This window comes from Argiope bruennichi, chromosome 9 (assembly GCF_947563725.1).
Source record: "Argiope bruennichi chromosome 9, qqArgBrue1.1, whole genome shotgun sequence".
Classification (NCBI taxonomy): Eukaryota; Metazoa; Arthropoda; class Arachnida; order Araneae; family Araneidae; genus Argiope; species Argiope bruennichi.
In genome coordinates this window covers 13494334-13516532 of record NC_079159.1, presented here as the reverse complement: position 1 = coordinate 13516532, position 22199 = coordinate 13494334, and the positions used below count along the sequence as shown (strand labels likewise).

Here is a 22199-nt window from a genome sequence, read left to right as displayed (position 1 = left end):
TAGATTAGCCCGCTGAAGGTAACGGTTCAAAGTGGAGATTTTTACAAATAGTTTTGAAAGCTATTTTACTTAACAAAAACGATTTTATCTTTCTTGCTTTTATTTTTAATATGTTTTATAGCTTTAAAACACAGAAATGCACACACTTTTAAAATAAATGATAGATTAGCCCGCTGAAGGTAACGGTTCAAAGTGGAGATTTTTACAAATAGTTTTGAAAGCTATTTTACTTAACAAAAACGATTTTATCTTTCTTGCTTTTATTTTTAATATGTTTTATAGCTTTAAAACACAGAAATGCACACACTTTTAAAATAAATGATAGATTAGCCGGCTGAAGGTAACGGTTCAAAGTGGAGATTTTTACAAATAGTTTTGAAAGCTATTTTACTTAACAAAAACGATTTTATCTTTCTTGCTTTTATTTTTAATATGTTTTATAGCTTTAAAACACAGAAATGCACACACTTTTAAAATAAATGATAGATTAGCCCGCTGAAGGTAACGGTTCAAAGTGGAGATTTTTACAAATAGTTTTGAAAGCTATTTTACTTAACAAAAACGATTTTATCTTTCTTGCTTTTATTTTTAATATGTTTTATAGCTTTAAAACACAGAAATGCACACACTTTTAAAATAAATGATAGATTAGCCCGCTGAAGGTAACGGTTCAAAGTGGAGATTTTTACAAATAGTTTTGAAAGCTATTTTACTTAACAAAAACGATTTTATCTTTCTTGCTTTTATTTTTAATATGTTTTATAGCTTTAAAACACAGAAATGCACACACTTTTAAAATAAATGATAGATTAGCCCGCTGAAGGTAACGGTTCAAAGTGGAGATTTTTACAAATAGTTTTGAAAGCTATTTTACTTAACAAAAACGATTTTATCTTTCTTGCTTTTATTTTTAATATGTTTTATAGCTTTAAAACACAGAAATGCACACACTTTTAAAATAAATGATAGATTAGCCGGCTGAAGGTAACGGTTCAAAGTGGAGATTTTTACAAATAGTTTTGAAAGCTATTTTACTTAACAAAAACGATTTTATCTTTCTTGCTTTTATTTTTAATATGTTTTATAGCTTTAAAACACAGAAATGCACACACTTTTAAAATAAATGATAGATTAGCCCGCTGAAGGTAACGGTTCAAAGTGGAGATTTTTACAAATAGTTTTGAAAGCTATTTTACTTAACAAAAACGATTTTATCTTTCTTGCTTTTATTTTTAATATGTTTTATAGCTTTAAAACACAGAAATGCACACACTTTTAAAATAAATGATAGATTAGCCCGCTGAAGGTAACGGTTCAAAGTGGAGATTTTTACAAATAGTTTTGAAAGCTATTTTACTTAACAAAAACGATTTTATCTTTCTTGCTTTTATTTTTAATATGTTTTATAGCTTTAAAACACAGAAATGCACACACTTTTAAAATAAATGATAGATTAGCCCGCTGAAGGTAACGGTTCAAAGTGGAGATTTTTACAAATAGTTTTGAAAGCTATTTTACTTAACAAAAACGATTTTATCTTTCTTGCTTTTATTTTTAATATGTTTTATAGCTTTAAAACACAGAAATGCACACACTTTTAAAATAAATGATAGATTAGCCCGCTGAAGGTAACGGTTCAAAGTGGAGATTTTTACAAATAGTTTTGAAAGCTATTTTACTTAACAAAAACGATTTTATCTTTCTTGCTTTTATTTTTAATATGTTTTATAGCTTTAAAACACAGAAATGCACACACTTTTAAAATAAATGATAGATTAGCCCGCTGAAGGTAACGGTTCAAAGTGGAGATTTTTACAAATAGTTTTGAAAGCTATTTTACTTAACAAAAACGATTTTATCTTTCTTGCTTTTATTTTTAATATGTTTTATAGCTTTAAAACACAGAAATGCACACACTTTTAAAATAAATGATAGATTAGCCCGCTGAAGGTAACGGTTCAAAGTGGAGATTTTTACAAATAGTTTTGAAAGCTATTTTACTTAACAAAAACGATTTTATCTTTCTTGCTTTTATTTTTAATATGTTTTATAGCTTTAAAACACAGAAATGCACACACTTTTAAAATAAATGATAGATTAGCCCGCTGAAGGTAACGGTTCAAAGTGGAGATTTTTACAAATAGTTTTGAAAGCTATTTTACTTAACAAAAACGATTTTATCTTTCTTGCTTTTATTTTTAATATGTTTTATAGCTTTAAAACACAGAAATGCACACACTTTTAAAATAAATGATAGATTAGCCCGCTGAAGGTAACGGTTCAAAGTGGAGATTTTTACAAATAGTTTTGAAAGCTATTTTACTTAACAAAAACGATTTTATCTTTCTTGCTTTTATTTTTAATATGTTTTATAGCTTTAAAACACAGAAATGCACACACTTTTAAAATAAATGATAGATTAGCCGCTGAAGGTAACGGTTCAAAGTGGAGATTTTTACAAATAGTTTTGAAAGCTATTTTACTTAACAAAAACGATTTTATCTTTCTTGCTTTTATTTTTAATATGTTTTATAGCTTTAAAACACAGAAATGCACACACTTTTAAAATAAATGATAGATTAGCCCGCTGAAGGTAACGGTTCAAAGTGGAGATTTTTACAAATAGTTTTGAAAGCTATTTTACTTAACAAAAACGATTTTATCTTTCTTGCTTTTATTTTTAATATGTTTTATAGCTTTAAAACACAGAAATGCACACACTTTTAAAATAAATGATAGATTAGCCCGCTGAAGGTAACGGTTCAAAGTGGAGATTTTTACAAATAGTTTTGAAAGCTATTTTACTTAACAAAAACGATTTTATCTTTCTTGCTTTTATTTTTAATATGTTTTATAGCTTTAAAACACAGAAATGCACACACTTTTAAAATAAATGATAGATTAGCCCGCTGAAGGTAACGGTTCAAAGTGGAGATTTTTACAAATAGTTTTGAAAGCTATTTTACTTAACAAAAACGATTTTATCTTTCTTGCTTTTATTTTTAATATGTTTTATAGCTTTAAAACACAGAAATGCACACACTTTTAAAATAAATGATAGATTAGCCCGCTGAAGGTAACGGTTCAAAGTGGAGATTTTTACAAATAGTTTTGAAAGCTATTTTACTTAACAAAAACGATTTTATCTTTCTTGCTTTTATTTTTAATATGTTTTATAGCTTTAAAACACAGAAATGCACACACTTTTAAAATAAATGATAGATTAGCCCGCTGAAGGTAACGGTTCAAAGTGGAGATTTTTACAAATAGTTTTGAAAGCTATTTTACTTAACAAAAACGATTTTATCTTTCTTGCTTTTATTTTTAATATGTTTTATAGCTTTAAAACACAGAAATGCACACACTTTTAAAATAAATGATAGATTAGCCCGCTGAAGGTAACGGTTCAAAGTGGAGATTTTTACAAATAGTTTTGAAAGCTATTTTACTTAACAAAAACGATTTTATCTTTCTTGCTTTTATTTTTAATATGTTTTATAGCTTTAAAACACAGAAATGCACACACTTTTAAAATAAATGATAGATTAGCCCGCTGAAGGTAACGGTTCAAAGTGGAGATTTTTACAAATAGTTTTGAAAGCTATTTTACTTAACAAAAACGATTTTATCTTTCTTGCTTTTATTTTTAATATGTTTTATAGCTTTAAAACACAGAAATGCACACACTTTTAAAATAAATGATAGATTAGCCCGCTGAAGGTAACGGTTCAAAGTGGAGATTTTTACAAATAGTTTTGAAAGCTATTTTACTTAACAAAAACGATTTTATCTTTCTTGCTTTTATTTTTAATATGTTTTATAGCTTTAAAACACAGAAATGCACACACTTTTAAAATAAATGATAGATTAGCCCGCTGAAGGTAACGGTTCAAAGTGGAGATTTTTACAAATAGTTTTGAAAGCTATTTTACTTAACAAAAACGATTTTATCTTTCTTGCTTTTATTTTTAATATGTTTTATAGCTTTAAAACACAGAAATGCACACACTTTTAAAATAAATGATAGATTAGCCCGCTGAAGGTAACGGTTCAAAGTGGAGATTTTTACAAATAGTTTTGAAAGCTATTTTACTTAACAAAAACGATTTTATCTTTCTTGCTTTTATTTTTAATATGTTTTATAGCTTTAAAACACAGAAATGCACACACTTTTAAAATAAATGATAGATTAGCCCGCTGAAGGTAACGGTTCAAAGTGGAGATTTTTACAAATAGTTTTGAAAGCTATTTTACTTAACAAAAACGATTTTATCTTTCTTGCTTTTATTTTTAATATGTTTTATAGCTTTAAAACACAGAAATGCACACACTTTTAAAATAAATGATAGATTAGCCCGCTGAAGGTAACGGTTCAAAGTGGAGATTTTTACAAATAGTTTTGAAAGCTATTTTACTTAACAAAAACGATTTTATCTTTCTTGCTTTTATTTTTAATATGTTTTATAGCTTTAAAACACAGAAATGCACACACTTTTAAAATAAATGATAGATTAGCCGGCTGAAGGTAACGGTTCAAAGTGGAGATTTTTACAAATAGTTTTGAAAGCTATTTTACTTAACAAAAACGATTTTATCTTTCTTGCTTTTATTTTTAATATGTTTTATAGCTTTAAAACACAGAAATGCACACACTTTTAAAATAAATGATAGATTAGCCCGCTGAAGGTAACGGTTCAAAGTGGAGATTTTTACAAATAGTTTTGAAAGCTATTTTACTTAACAAAAACGATTTTATCTTTCTTGCTTTTATTTTTAATATGTTTTATAGCTTTAAAACACAGAAATGCACACACTTTTAAAATAAATGATAGATTAGCCGGCTGAAGGTAACGGTTCAAAGTGGAGATTTTTACAAATAGTTTTGAAAGCTATTTTACTTAACAAAAACGATTTTATCTTTCTTGCTTTTATTTTTAATATGTTTTATAGCTTTAAAACACAGAAATGCACACACTTTTAAAATAAATGATAGATTAGCCCGCTGAAGGTAACGGTTCAAAGTGGAGATTTTTACAAATAGTTTTGAAAGCTATTTTACTTAACAAAAACGATTTTATCTTTCTTGCTTTTATTTTTAATATGTTTTATAGCTTTAAAACACAGAAATGCACACACTTTTAAAATAAATGATAGATTAGCCGGCTGAAGGTAACGGTTCAAAGTGGAGATTTTTACAAATAGTTTTGAAAGCTATTTTACTTAACAAAAACGATTTTATCTTTCTTGCTTTTATTTTTAATATGTTTTATAGCTTTAAAACACAGAAATGCACACACTTTTAAAATAAATGATAGATTAGCCCGCTGAAGGTAACGGTTCAAAGTGGAGATTTTTACAAATAGTTTTGAAAGCTATTTTACTTAACAAAAACGATTTTATCTTTCTTGCTTTTATTTTTAATATGTTTTATAGCTTTAAAACACAGAAATGCACACACTTTTAAAATAAATGATAGATTAGCCGGCTGAAGGTAACGGTTCAAAGTGGAGATTTTTACAAATAGTTTTGAAAGCTATTTTACTTAACAAAAACGATTTTATCTTTCTTGCTTTTATTTTTAATATGTTTTATAGCTTTAAAACACAGAAATGCACACACTTTTAAAATAAATGATAGATTAGCCCGCTGAAGGTAACGGTTCAAAGTGGAGATTTTTACAAATAGTTTTGAAAGCTATTTTACTTAACAAAAACGATTTTATCTTTCTTGCTTTTATTTTTAATATGTTTTATAGCTTTAAAACACAGAAATGCACACACTTTTAAAATAAATGATAGATTAGCCCGCTGAAGGTAACGGTTCAAAGTGGAGATTTTTACAAATAGTTTTGAAAGCTATTTTACTTAACAAAAACGATTTTATCTTTCTTGCTTTTATTTTTAATATGTTTTATAGCTTTAAAACACAGAAATGCACACACTTTTAAAATAAATGATAGATTAGCCCGCTGAAGGTAACGGTTCAAAGTGGAGATTTTTACAAATAGTTTTGAAAGCTATTTTACTTAACAAAAACGATTTTATCTTTCTTGCTTTTATTTTTAATATGTTTTATAGCTTTAAAACACAGAAATGCACACACTTTTAAAATAAATGATAGATTAGCCGGCTGAAGGTAACGGTTCAAAGTGGAGATTTTTACAAATAGTTTTGAAAGCTATTTTACTTAACAAAAACGATTTTATCTTTCTTGCTTTTATTTTTAATATGTTTTATAGCTTTAAAACACAGAAATGCACACACTTTTAAAATAAATGATAGATTAGCCCGCTGAAGGTAACGGTTCAAAGTGGAGATTTTTACAAATAGTTTTGAAAGCTATTTTACTTAACAAAAACGATTTTATCTTTCTTGCTTTTATTTTTAATATGTTTTATAGCTTTAAAACACAGAAATGCACACACTTTTAAAATAAATGATAGATTAGCCGGCTGAAGGTAACGGTTCAAAGTGGAGATTTTTACAAATAGTTTTGAAAGCTATTTTACTTAACAAAAACGATTTTATCTTTCTTGCTTTTATTTTTAATATGTTTTATAGCTTTAAAACACAGAAATGCACACACTTTTAAAATAAATGATAGATTAGCCCGCTGAAGGTAACGGTTCAAAGTGGAGATTTTTACAAATAGTTTTGAAAGCTATTTTACTTAACAAAAACGATTTTATCTTTCTTGCTTTTATTTTTAATATGTTTTATAGCTTTAAAACACAGAAATGCACACACTTTTAAAATAAATGATAGATTAGCCCGCTGAAGGTAACGGTTCAAAGTGGAGATTTTTACAAATAGTTTTGAAAGCTATTTTACTTAACAAAAACGATTTTATCTTTCTTGCTTTTATTTTTAATATGTTTTATAGCTTTAAAACACAGAAATGCACACACTTTTAAAATAAATGATAGATTAGCCCGCTGAAGGTAACGGTTCAAAGTGGAGATTTTTACAAATAGTTTTGAAAGCTATTTTACTTAACAAAAACGATTTTATCTTTCTTGCTTTTATTTTTAATATGTTTTATAGCTTTAAAACACAGAAATGCACACACTTTTAAAATAAATGATAGATTAGCCCGCTGAAGGTAACGGTTCAAAGTGGAGATTTTTACAAATAGTTTTGAAAGCTATTTTACTTAACAAAAACGATTTTATCTTTCTTGCTTTTATTTTTAATATGTTTTATAGCTTTAAAACACAGAAATGCACACACTTTTAAAATAAATGATAGATTAGCCGGCTGAAGGTAACGGTTCAAAGTGGAGATTTTTACAAATAGTTTTGAAAGCTATTTTACTTAACAAAAACGATTTTATCTTTCTTGCTTTTATTTTTAATATGTTTTATAGCTTTAAAACACAGAAATGCACACACTTTTAAAATAAATGATAGATTAGCCGGCTGAAGGTAACGGTTCAAAGTGGAGATTTTTACAAATAGTTTTGAAAGCTATTTTACTTAACAAAAACGATTTTATCTTTCTTGCTTTTATTTTTAATATGTTTTATAGCTTTAAAACACAGAAATGCACACACTTTTAAAATAAATGATAGATTAGCCCGCTGAAGGTAACGGTTCAAAGTGGAGATTTTTACAAATAGTTTTGAAAGCTATTTTACTTAACAAAAACGATTTTATCTTTCTTGCTTTTATTTTTAATATGTTTTATAGCTTTAAAACACAGAAATGCACACACTTTTAAAATAAATGATAGATTAGCCGGCTGAAGGTAACGGTTCAAAGTGGAGATTTTTACAAATAGTTTTGAAAGCTATTTTACTTAACAAAAACGATTTTATCTTTCTTGCTTTTATTTTTAATATGTTTTATAGCTTTAAAACACAGAAATGCACACACTTTTAAAATAAATGATAGATTAGCCCGCTGAAGGTAACGGTTCAAAGTGGAGATTTTTACAAATAGTTTTGAAAGCTATTTTACTTAACAAAAACGATTTTATCTTTCTTGCTTTTATTTTTAATATGTTTTATAGCTTTAAAACACAGAAATGCACACACTTTTAAAATAAATGATAGATTAGCCGGCTGAAGGTAACGGTTCAAAGTGGAGATTTTTACAAATAGTTTTGAAAGCTATTTTACTTAACAAAAACGATTTTATCTTTCTTGCTTTTATTTTTAATATGTTTTATAGCTTTAAAACACAGAAATGCACACACTTTTAAAATAAATGATAGATTAGCCGGCTGAAGGTAACGGTTCAAAGTGGAGATTTTTACAAATAGTTTTGAAAGCTATTTTACTTAACAAAAACGATTTTATCTTTCTTGCTTTTATTTTTAATATGTTTTATAGCTTTAAAACACAGAAATGCACACACTTTTAAAATAAATGATAGATTAGCCCGCTGAAGGTAACGGTTCAAAGTGGAGATTTTTACAAATAGTTTTGAAAGCTATTTTACTTAACAAAAACGATTTTATCTTTCTTGCTTTTATTTTTAATATGTTTTATAGCTTTAAAACACAGAAATGCACACACTTTTAAAATAAATGATAGATTAGCCGGCTGAAGGTAACGGTTCAAAGTGGAGATTTTTACAAATAGTTTTGAAAGCTATTTTACTTAACAAAAACGATTTTATCTTTCTTGCTTTTATTTTTAATATGTTTTATAGCTTTAAAACACAGAAATGCACACACTTTTAAAATAAATGATAGATTAGCCCGCTGAAGGTAACGGTTCAAAGTGGAGATTTTTACAAATAGTTTTGAAAGCTATTTTACTTAACAAAAACGATTTTATCTTTCTTGCTTTTATTTTTAATATGTTTTATAGCTTTAAAACACAGAAATGCACACACTTTTAAAATAAATGATAGATTAGCCGGCTGAAGGTAACGGTTCAAAGTGGAGATTTTTACAAATAGTTTTGAAAGCTATTTTACTTAACAAAAACGATTTTATCTTTCTTGCTTTTATTTTTAATATGTTTTATAGCTTTAAAACACAGAAATGCACACACTTTTAAAATAAATGATAGATTAGCCCGCTGAAGGTAACGGTTCAAAGTGGAGATTTTTACAAATAGTTTTGAAAGCTATTTTACTTAACAAAAACGATTTTATCTTTCTTGCTTTTATTTTTAATATGTTTTATAGCTTTAAAACACAGAAATGCACACACTTTTAAAATAAATGATAGATTAGCCGGCTGAAGGTAACGGTTCAAAGTGGAGATTTTTACAAATAGTTTTGAAAGCTATTTTACTTAACAAAAACGATTTTATCTTTCTTGCTTTTATTTTTAATATGTTTTATAGCTTTAAAACACAGAAATGCACACACTTTTAAAATAAATGATAGATTAGCCCGCTGAAGGTAACGGTTCAAAGTGGAGATTTTTACAAATAGTTTTGAAAGCTATTTTACTTAACAAAAACGATTTTATCTTTCTTGCTTTTATTTTTAATATGTTTTATAGCTTTAAAACACAGAAATGCACACACTTTTAAAATAAATGATAGATTAGCCGGCTGAAGGTAACGGTTCAAAGTGGAGATTTTTACAAATAGTTTTGAAAGCTATTTTACTTAACAAAAACGATTTTATCTTTCTTGCTTTTATTTTTAATATGTTTTATAGCTTTAAAACACAGAAATGCACACACTTTTAAAATAAATGATAGATTAGCCGGCTGAAGGTAACGGTTCAAAGTGGAGATTTTTACAAATAGTTTTGAAAGCTATTTTACTTAACAAAAACGATTTTATCTTTCTTGCTTTTATTTTTAATATGTTTTATAGCTTTAAAACACAGAAATGCACACACTTTTAAAATAAATGATAGATTAGCCCGCTGAAGGTAACGGTTCAAAGTGGAGATTTTTACAAATAGTTTTGAAAGCTATTTTACTTAACAAAAACGATTTTATCTTTCTTGCTTTTATTTTTAATATGTTTTATAGCTTTAAAACACAGAAATGCACACACTTTTAAAATAAATGATAGATTAGCCGGCTGAAGGTAACGGTTCAAAGTGGAGATTTTTACAAATAGTTTTGAAAGCTATTTTACTTAACAAAAACGATTTTATCTTTCTTGCTTTTATTTTTAATATGTTTTATAGCTTTAAAACACAGAAATGCACACACTTTTAAAATAAATGATAGATTAGCCCGCTGAAGGTAACGGTTCAAAGTGGAGATTTTTACAAATAGTTTTGAAAGCTATTTTACTTAACAAAAACGATTTTATCTTTCTTGCTTTTATTTTTAATATGTTTTATAGCTTTAAAACACAGAAATGCACACACTTTTAAAATAAATGATAGATTAGCCCACTGAAATGGTCTCCCCGAAACTTTCTCACACACTCTCTCATAAAAGTGTTACCTCTCTTATCCCTACGTAAGATTGCTGACCTTAGACAAGGTCGTGAACAACATTAGTACTCAGATTTTTATTTCCCGAGTCCTGCATGTGATAGTATTGTGTTTTGTACTATATCGGAGGAAACCAAAGATGCATTTTGAATATCTTTTCCTCCCACCGATTGAAACCAAAATTTGAAACAATGCTATCATTTTAATAGCAAGATCAGAAACAAAATTTAATTTATTTAAATCACAGCGGTTCTGAGTTATTGCATTTACAAAAGGACAGACGGTCGGCCATAATTTCATATGATCTACTCTTTAATAATGTTAAATATGTGTTCCAAATTTTCTTTGTATTTTGTATTTATCATGTTCATTTGTGCTCGAATAACCACACAGACTTAATGCGATGACTAAAACTTGATAGAAATCCATAAATTTGATTTGAAGCCCACATACCAAATTTCATCTATTTTCTAGCTAGCTTAAAACGTTTTTAAGTTATCATGTTTACGAACAGACGGATATAATACCAGAAGAGCTTTGTTCCGACTCTTTTTTAGATGTGGAAAAAATAAAATAAAAATCCGTTTGGAATTTTTTTCATGATAATAATATTCTCTCTTTGTATACTTCGTATAAGTATATTCGATATAAGTTAATGTATTAAACATTCATCTTTTATTTCGTTAATGTTTAATACATTAACTTATATCAAATACCTAAATAAATAATAACTTATATGACATTTAAATTAATTTGTTATCCTTTATTTGAGCTTTCATTTTTTGCACGGTAAGATTTTATGTTTGCAATGATAGTATGCCTTCAATCATCTTTTGCATCAGTAGTTAAGTTATAGTTTTTTCTGCAGTTGGAACAATTACAATTTATTCAAAATCCAAAGCCGAGTTATCAACTAGTAAAACTGCAAGCGATATTATTATTATTTGTTTAAAAAAATACTGTTGGCACAAATCTTTTAAATCAACATTAGTTTTTACAGTTTTATGTGCCAACGTCCTAGCATAGGGGTAGCGCGTCTTCCCCGTGATCTGGGCGTCCTGCGTTCGAGTCCCGGTTCGGGCATGGTTGTTCTTCCGTTGTTCTATCTGTGAGATGTGTGAATGTGCCCTCCTGTAAAAGAGTGTTGTGCAAGCAAATGTGATGCGTGAGTAGCTAAGACGTACTCGTGGCCCTAGTTGGCACTACTAAAACAAGAGACGCTTCCTTGGCTTAAAATCGCTGACATCGTCAGCGAGCTTGTCCATGGCAAGTGTCATTATAAAAAACAATAACAACAGTTTTATGTAACTTAAAGGTATAATAATATTCCGAAATTAAACGACCAGAGGCATATTTGGAGAAAGCGTGACCTTACTTTACATAATGATGGAAAACTTGTGAATTTCAATTAAAATTTGTTAATTAATGAATTCACATTTTGATATAGGGGTTTCTTTCACACGTGTTGACTTAGAAAATGGAATCTTAAATATCTTTGAAAAAATACCATAGGCGTTAGGGATTTTTATTTCTTTGCTCGAGACGTAAGATTTCCGGATTTAATAATCTTTTAGAAAGCGTATTTGAAATAATTAAATAAAAAGGTCGGAACTGGATCAGGGAATAAGAGAATTTTAGAATAAAGTAATATGGAATGAAGAGTTATTATATTTGATATATATAAATATATGTAATGGAAATTAGGATATTAGGCACTTTTGAGCCGTCATATATAAAGGGGGGAGGAGGAGCACTTTCACAAAGCAAACAAAATAAAAAATAATCTAAACTAAATCAACAACATGCTGGTTAACCCTTTAAAGGGCCATTTTTTTCTAGTTATATTATGTTAAAATATTTTTAGGCTTGAAATTAGAACAAGAAAAGGGATTCATTTAATTTATTAGATAAATTTGATTTATTCATTTGGTTAATTAATAATTAAGTAACAAATCAAGACACATCATTTTGTGTGAAATAAAGAACTGAAGCATCTAAGTTTCTGTTTTACTAAACAAATTTGTCAGAACTTATACCAACCTACATAATTTCATACAAAGATTGATAAATTTGGAGCGAAGCATACTTTCCACGGCCCTAGAAAGGGTTAAATTAAAGAAACGCTGAAATGCAAAACTAAGCTGACAAGTTTACTAAAAGAGGGTCATCATAATATGCACTGTTTAGGATCGAAACATGTCTAATTCATCACTGATCGTATTCGAAACAGAAATAAAAAATAATAATAAATAAATAAAAAAAATAAGGTAACTGAGTAACAAAGTTTTACAATTACTGTACCAACGAGAAGTTTCAATGACAGTTTACGCAGCTCCGTTCCCAGTTAATGCAGGAGCGTTGACTTAAAAAAAAAAAGTGCATTTCCAAATTATGTTTAATTTTCTTCCTAGGGAACAATTATTTTCATTTGAATAATTTACTCGTAACAAGAGAAATACAAATTCATGAAAATATAAAACCGACATATTTCAAAAATAGAATTAAGAAGCAGTTTAGGAGAGGTGAAACACAAAACATCGGATTCTAAAAGTCTATTGTAATGATTGTAAAGAAAACCGTTTTTCTCTATTTATACATTCTTAAAATGAGTATTATCGGCTTTTCTAAAGCAATTCTGAGTTGCAGCCAGTTAATTCTCAGATAGAGATTTTTTTTTCTCGGATTAACTGATCATTCGCAAAACAGCAATATTCTTTCAAGCTCAGATTACGATTATTAACGACGAAGAAGGCAAGGCCATTATCGGTTCCCACTTTCAACTTGGAGCACGTCCAATCGAAATCCTCCATAGCCATCGGGCTCCAGAACTTGCAGATCTTGTCACCAAGGCTTTTGAAGGACTCTAATCTTTTGCACTAGCACTGTATGCATAGACACGATAACAACGAAGAAGAAAAAAACAACTTTATTTTTCATTCACACGACCACAGAAATTTCAATCAGGAAATGTTACGAGAAAAAGAATAAATGAAGACAGTCGAATTTCATTACATAAAAAAACCCTCTATAAACCGATTTTTTTTCTTCTATATACATAGTATAGAGTAAATACAGTCATCGTCAAAAAATTCGAAAGCGAGGTTTTGACACATCTCCATGTTTTAGACCTTCCTGAGTTCGAAAAACATATTTTTGGAAACTGTCCGTACGTCTGTCTGTGACAAAATTAACTTAAAAACGCTTTGATCTAGACGGATGAAATTTGCTACAAAATTTGAAGATTTCTATCCGATTTCCAGCAAAATCAGTCCAGAGGAAGTCTGTTTCTCCGGTTGTCCGAATATAATTTAGCACGATAAATGCAAAACGAGAAAGCTAGACAGATAAAATTCGATATACAAAATCGAATTTTCAGCCAAATCCAACAAGGTATTGACCATCTATCTATTGTATTTTTAAAAACATGTCAATGCGGTACCTCAAAGACGCAAAGACTTAAATACATAAGTTCGGTGTGTGATTTTGTGACTACAAGTTCAGTTTTGTGTCAAATTTTTGTTTCAGTCGGTTGAGTTTAGTTTAGTTATATTAACGTCCCGTTTTAAAGCAACAATAGGGCTATTTTGGGACGGACCTCGTCATTTTGAACCGCGGTCAGATAACGAGGACGACACCTGAGCTGGCACCCCCCTCCCCACACCACGCCACACCAGCGGGCTCAGTCGGTTGAGAAAAACGTGTCTAAAGCACAAATTCGATTTTTGGATACTATTAATCGCATGCCAGGAATTAATCGCCAAATAACTCGCCAAGGATAACACGATAGATTCAGGGGAAAAAAAATGCTAAATTTCCGCCAAATGTTAATATTTCGTAACAACTATAAGGCAGTACTATGCAGGGGGTTCTCAACTTTATTACAGATTTTGTGAGAAAGTTTTGGGGACATCACTCTCCTTGTGCTTTTTCAGGAATGTAGGATTTTCATAAGAAAAATAGCTAAATACATACTGAGCAAAAAGAACTACGAATATCAATACAGTCAAAAAAGTGCAGATGATTTCCTTCATAAAAAGAAATATAAAAACTGTGCAGCTGGTAGCACAGAAATTTTTACCTTTCTGAATAAAAGTGAACAATCTTTTGAGTTTAGTTTAATTATATTAACGCACCATTTTAAAGAAACACTAGGGCTATTTTGGAACGGACCTCGCAATTCTGAGCCGCGGTCAAATAACGAGGATGACACTTGAGCCGGCACCCTCTCTCCAAACTTTCACCCCACAGCAGCGGGAAGAATTTTGTGTTCGACGATTTAACGTGCACTGGACCCACTTATACGACGGTTCTTCGGTGGAATCGGGTCTCGAACCTGAAACTCTCCAGTTCTGGGTCCGAGTTTAGTTTAGTTTAGTTATATTAACGTCCCGTTGTAAAGCAACACTAGGGCTACTTTGGGACGGATCTCGTCCTTTTGAAACGCGGTCAGATGACGAGGACGACACCTGAGCTGGCACCCCCCTCTCCACACCACACCACACCAGCGGGAGGACGTTTGGCATGACGGATTTAAAGTGAAACATACCCCCTTACACGACGGTTTTTCGGTGGAATCGGGTCTCAAACCTGCAACCCTACGGCTCACAAGCCGAGACCTTACCACCAGGCCACCTTTTCCCCATTCTTTTGAGACAGGTCCATTAAAATATTATATTTAAAAAGACATTAGAGAGAGTTTTGTTCAAAAATAAATAAATAAATACTTAGTTTCGTCCTCCCCCCCCCCTTCTTCCTTCATATACAAACAAATATTTGTTATATAGACTGCGAAGAAGCTTGCAAATTACAAACATTTTGTAGATTATTTTAGATTAAATTTCTCAGGTAGTTTAATTTCTTAAAACCTTCGTTAACCCTAAAAAGTTAACTATGCGTAATGGCTTTGTGTAAGAAAATAATGCAATATATATATTTCTGTACATCGAATTGTTTTTCCCGCGAATTTTTCAGATTAGATCTATACTAGCAGAAACCGCCCGTTGTAACTGCGAAAATTTCTTTTTCATTCTCATTTCAGATTTTATTGTAACATAAAATGCAGTACATAACTGTGAAATAAATTAATATGTCAACATTTGAAAGATTCTAACACCGATGTTCAACACAAATGAACACATTCTGTAACATCTACATGAAGCGAAGAACTGCAAGCTGGGCACACACTCTCTAAGTGAAAAAAGTTTTCATTGAAATTGAGACACATTTAGTTGACAACTTCGCAAACTCCGTTCATTCCTCTCGTATTATGTAAATGAATTTTATTCTTCTGATTCTAACAAATAAATTACTTTTAAAAGTTGTATCTTTTTAGTTTCCGGTTTACAAAGAGAAAGTGTTGCAGTTGTCGGAAAATTCGAATTTGAGATTTTAATGAATCTGTTAAAACATATCTTTGCGATTACATCTATATGAGGGTAATCATGATAACTCAAAAATGCTTATTGCTAGATAAATGAAATTTGGTATATGATTTTTGCACCAGATTTGTAGATTTCTGGCATATTTTAAACGTGATCCATTCACAGACAGTCTGTGTGTTAAGCCCAGACCCCAGGGGGGAGGGGGCACCTCGAAATGAGGATGAGATGCTTCTGGCATGGTGGTTGGATCTCGCTACAAATAGGTGGGGCATCTGACTCCACCCATCGATGACGGGACGTACTTCCTTCGGGGAGGGTTGTACCGTGGCCGGTGATGGCCATTAGGACTCAAATACAGTTCCCGCCAGTGTTGCTATTGCTGCAGTCTGGTCATTCAGTTTTATGGTTTAAATCCGTGTGCCTTCGTGGTGGGTCGGAGTCAGTTGGTAGACTTGACTTCCACTCACCCCTATTTTGACTAATCAAACGCATCCCAACGCAAAAGCGCAGATAACTTTCGAATCTGTGAATGAACCGGATTTTTCGACAGATAGTCTGTCCTTGACTGATTTGACTTGATAAGGACATTTATACGTTAGATACCTAATTTGCTTACCAAATTTTATTTTTACTGGCTTTGTAAGTTTTAGAACTATCATTGACTGTGTGTTACCTTAATGGATACCCCGTAATCTTAACCCCGTTACCTTAATGGATAAAGTCGTAAATTTGCCATCTGACCCATTGTAGGACCACTCTCGCCTGTGGACGTCAGTCGGGAGTTTCCCGCAAACTGTCGGTAAAATGAACAGGTATTAGAGCCCCGGAAAACAACAAATGAAGGTAAAGAGGGCGAAATGTGCCGGACTCAAGGCGCGCACGGGCAATGGAAATGGGGTTTTAAGTTGTCCGACTACAAATGAACCCGTAACTAAGAAATGAAAAGAGCTAGATAGATAAATTTTGGTACACAGTTTTTAACATCTAAAGTGGAGATCCGTATCAAATTTTGAACTAAATCCGTCAGAGTTCACTGTCTATTCCTTTGTACTTTGCGTTCATGTAAATACGACAATTCAAAGAATGAATGAATGAATTTGATATATGATAGTGCAACCAAAATTTTAGTTGTATGCTGAAATTTAAATTAAAAAAAAAGAGCCAAAATGCATACTCGGCTTTTTTCACTACACTACGAAGTATGAAACGCTCGCGAACTTATTCAAATTCTACAGTTTTTAAGAGATGGGGACAACAAATTTACGATCATGAGACAACATTTCGTGGAGACTATTATCGTTTTATTATTATTATTATTATTAATGCCCCTGAACTGATTTAAGTTCAAAACTCAGCTTACATATGTTTAAAGCTTATGAATAAAATCTATTTTTATCTGTACTTATTTCTCTGTTTAAATTAGCTTTTTAAAATGAAACTCATAGATCTTTGACTCATAAATTAATTTATATCCGAAATATGCAAACAATTTTTAAGAGGGGGGATGCTGAATCAATTTATTATAAAACATAATAAAGACTAAAAAATATTTTTTTTTTCAAAATTTTTTAAAGCTGTTACAAACAATGTAATTGCGATTGTATCTCTAATAGCCATAGAATTTCTAAATTGGCGACAGTTGAATAGGAACCAATCGGTAGACAGCCTCTGACTGAAGTGTTTTGCGAGCGCTCAGGTTTTTATTCCTAGAATACATCGCGAGAATTATGTGTTTCATTACATAGGAGAATACATCGCGAGAATTATGTGTTTCATTACATAGGAGAATACATCGCGAGAATTATGTGTTTCATTACATAGGAAAACACACACACCTATGAATATGCATTTTGGAAGGGCCCCCTACCTTCTTTTTAAGTGACTAAAACCAAAATTTGATAGAGAACTACAGTTTTCTGATTAGATTTACATACTTATCCTATGGTTACCTAACACGTAGAGTTTTTTTAGTTTTCGTGTTTACATTCATGTGAAATTACACACCGATAGATGGTCAACCGATATGCTCAAAACTTGATAAGGAGATCTACACTTTAGCACCACTTAATCTACACTTTAACCGTAAACTTAGCTGTAAATTTATCAAACTCATATAAACACATAACGACTTGAATTTATAGCAATTACAAAACAAATCGGATTGGGTCGAAAATTTGATATGGACTTATGATTTAAGTATTATATCAGCGAAGTTTTGGTACGACCGGAGTTTAACCCCTGCTTGGAGCAATTTTCAAAAATAGCCAACAACGGTCTTGCGCCATGTTTTGCAAAATGTTCAAAAACGAGGGAGCAGATGTCCATCGGGTAGAAGAGTTGTTACTGGCTTATATGCGATTCACCACAAGGCGAAAGATAATAGGTTTCCCAGTCTAGAGAAAACGGTGGCAACGGTCGCAACTTGGCGAAGAAGGGGGTTAAACTCCGGTTCACCCGAAGTTTTATCCACTTCATTACGTTTATATTTAATATATTCACCTGTACTCGGACAGCCACAGCAACAGACTATCTGTGAAAGGATTTCTTTCAAAATTTGATAGAAAACAAATTTGGTATAAAGAACACATACCAAATTTCACAAATCTAACTCTAAGCATTTTTCAGTCATTGTATTTATCGACAGATAAGACAAAATTAAAAAAAAAAAAGTGTTCTTCAAATCCAGGCAGATCTGTAAAGCGGAAATGCGCCACAATTGAATTTTGGTTATTACAGTGCTTATTCTGTCTATGCTTCATATACGAGATAGTAAAAATCCTGCTCTGCCATGATTGCTACAATTAAATACAAGAAACCGATATTAATTGTTAACAAACTCAAGTTTCTTTTTCGATTATGGGATGTGTGTCATTTATATAGTGAAACATAATGATTTTTAACATTTATCTTGAATAATTAAGAAATGCGAAGCCTTAAACGGCGTAACACGAATCTTTCATTAAGACAGAATAAAAATTTTATATTTTGGCACAGCAAATGGTTGAATTTCAATATTATATAAAACAGCTATGAACTTATATGAGGTAAGACTTCTTTTCCATATGTTTGAAAATATAGAATATGATTAGTGCAATGTAATTAAATATTAAAAATTAAATACTGTTCATTTTTAATCATGGTAATGACCATTATTATTGGTACAGTAATTGTGAAACATGATCATGGTCAAATCACAAATAAGACAACTGAAGTAGTAATCCACTCTCCAAACTTCCATACTATAGCAAGATCAGAATACTTGATCTATGATGTTGAATTTAAGATCCATATATGGAAGACTTTTGGTGTAATTAAAATTTACATGAACAGTTCTCTAATTTTCAAGCCAAGGCTGCTAACAGATTTTTGCAATTTTAATTCAAACAAAGATTTCATTTAGTTTTTCCACACCCCTTACTTTTAATTTCTAATATTTTTCAGAACTTGAACAAATGCTTACTTTAACGATCTCTTTCTACATCAGAATTTACATGAATTGAAAATGACATTGGAATTAGTTTTAAAATTTGGTTTTGATTTTCCTCAATGATCAGAAATGAAGCCCTGAAATTTTGAATAATCAAATGGGTAAATTTTAAATTTTCAATCCTTTCTTCATTTTTTTTCACATGAAATCAAGATTTGTTTTTATTTTCTTTCATCATGAATGCTCAAAGTTTAAATCAATAAAATCTTAGAATGAAATTCAAAGAAATGACTCACTATAAACAATACTCAATTATCTTTACTGATTGAATAATTTTAATTCTTCCCAGTATTATTAAGTTATTCAACAATATATAGATATAATCTAGAATCAAATTATGAGAGTAAAATAAATAAAATCTACAACTGTCAAACAAAGGAGGATATTATAAATGAACACATTCTCTTATTTTATTATATACAAATAATTTCCAATTAGAATCATCTAACAGAGAAGTTATGCATGATGTTAAGATACAAGAGAATCTACCTTTCAAAGTGCTCTTAAGAGCAGTTGGCCAATTTTTGTGTTAATAAAAGAGGGAAACTAGATATTCTACCAACTTATTTAATAGCAGCGTAATGTATTTCAAAGAAATTATTGGAATGATAATAGCTAAAAACATGATGTCTCAAATTTGAGATCTCTCTATATAAAGTAATCAGGGATCTTCTGATCACACCTTAAATACATAAAGTTTCACAAAGCATGTTTATGGAGAACAAAAAATAGGTAAATACAAATAAATGTTTAAGAAATTATTATGAAAATATAATAATAATTGAAAAATCTCATATAATAAAAGTATTGAGCATATCTTTAATGAATATTTAAAAATAAGTGTATTCCTATAGGAATATTATTAAATTTAAAATTAAAAATGCAATAAAACAAATGCTAGAAATCACGTCAATTTCCTTTTTGATTCCCTACATTTAAACAATTAACAATATATCCTCGGCATTTTTAACATTTTAAATAATACAGCATCAACAGTAGTATTTAATAATATTCAAAATAAGACATCAGATTTTCGGTACATTTCACGTTTGATATTCATGGTTCAGCAAACTAGGATTTTGATTGTTCACGAGTTCATACAATTTATTTATAACAAAAATAAATAACATTTTGTTTAATAAATAATAATAAATAATTATTTTAGTTACTTAAATTAAAAAACTTAATTAAAAAATTAGACTTTTCTTAATGCCATGTTAAGAAAATATTATATATTTCTGTACTGAAAAAAAAAAGTAAAATAATGGCAGTTCTTCTGCATCATTTCACTAAGCCATATATACATTTTTTCTTGATTTTCACATATCTACATATCTTTTGATCTTCAATAACAGAGCTGATTATCATGGTAAATACATAGGAACAAACAATATTATAAAAAAACTCTTTCATATAATTAAGACAACATGAAATTTTCATTCTTTAGATATCAATATTTTATTTTACTTAATTAAGTATATTATAATTTCAAGTTAATTTCTTTTTTCTTTGTTTCAGATTATAACTACATCACTATAAACTACTCAGATGCCATTTCCTAATTTTAAATTGCAAATGGATACCAAAAAGTAGTGATGCTACTATCAATTTTACAAATCAAAACTTTATTACCACAGTTTCAATGACACTATATCATACCTAAAATGAAAGCTTAAAAAATAATTTACTAAATATTCAAAATAAAAGTTCATGATTTAATAAAGATTAATTGATTAAAAACATACTTACAGCAAATAAAGCATTCTGAAGACCAAAGGGTATAGGAGTAAGCCGAGATATAGCAATTAGTTTGAAAGCATGAGCACTTTGTAGTGCATTTACAGTTGCTTTTAGCACATCTGGTCCCAATAATTTAGCAGTGATTGTACCAATAAAGTAGTGCTTCATAAGAAGATGAGCGAACACTATACCAGCACTAGCAGCAAAAGCTGTCACTATTGTACCAGCAATAAGACCATAGTGGTAACCACAAGCTAAGTTTAGCAGTACATATCCCCATGTCAGAGGGAAAGATACTGCTGTATACAGTATAAGAAATACGAAGCAAACAACCCATTCTTCTTGATTGTCCAGCCAAAGGAGTCCATATTTAACATAATCTCTTCCTATAATCAATATATAAGTTAGAACAATTAATACTGCACATGCTGGTATACAAGAAAACACAAATTTTGGAGACATAAACTTTGATGCAAGGCACTTAGCTCGTCGGCGAGTTCGAATAATTGCATTAGAACTCGTACGATGGGATCCATTTTTTTGCAAAGAATCCTCAATTTCAAAAGAATTCTGTAGAGTTGTCACCGTAGATGCAGGTACCGTTGCAAGTAATGGTTCGACAATTGGAGCCGGGATATCCATGTCAAAGACTGTTCATTCAATAATTTAGATTGTCTTAAATCCGGCTCGCACACATTTATCACAGACTTAATTTTTGGAGATCTGCACAATTCGTACGTATGCATCAGTTCGTATTCATTCGTCAAGTCGCGAGCATTCAATGTTACGATTTTAATAACAGCATTTGATTTAAGGAGCTCGAAAAAATGATGGCGAATTATTTTTTAATATGCTGACAATTTATTTTTGCAAAAGCTAAACAATTTATTCATATAATATCTTATTTCATGCGGAATTTCTTGGAAAAACTTGCATTTGCTGAATAAACAAACAAATGATTCTACACACGCAGCAGACGATAATCAAGATCAAAACAAGAAGCACACATGTTTACAAGAGAAGAGTTGAGTTTCAAATCATCTGCCTGGATTTGACAAGCAAATCCGATTCACTTCTGCTCGAGTTTCCGAGATCATATTTAGTGTAGAAAATCAACATTCTCTTTACAGTCTTTCGTCATAGGTCGCGCTGATGATTACTTAATACTTGATGTACAGATGCTAATAAAGGGAGTGAGTAAAAGAAAGAATGTCTCTGTTTTCAAGATAGAAAG

General features: G+C 30.1%; 1 protein-coding gene across 1 annotated transcript in view; it reads right to left on the bottom strand.

The window, feature by feature from the left end:
* The window catches only part of LOC129984467 (transmembrane protein 64-like), a 65947-nt gene extending 43963 nt beyond the window's left edge, over positions 1–21984 (bottom strand). The window contains exon 1 of the mRNA XM_056094354.1: positions 20975–21984. Within this exon, the coding sequence (XP_055950329.1) occupies positions 20975–21607 (633 nt within the window). The 5' untranslated portion in view covers positions 21608–21984. The remainder of the gene's footprint in view (positions 1–20974) is intronic.
* Positions 21985–22199: the final 215 nt, after the last annotated feature.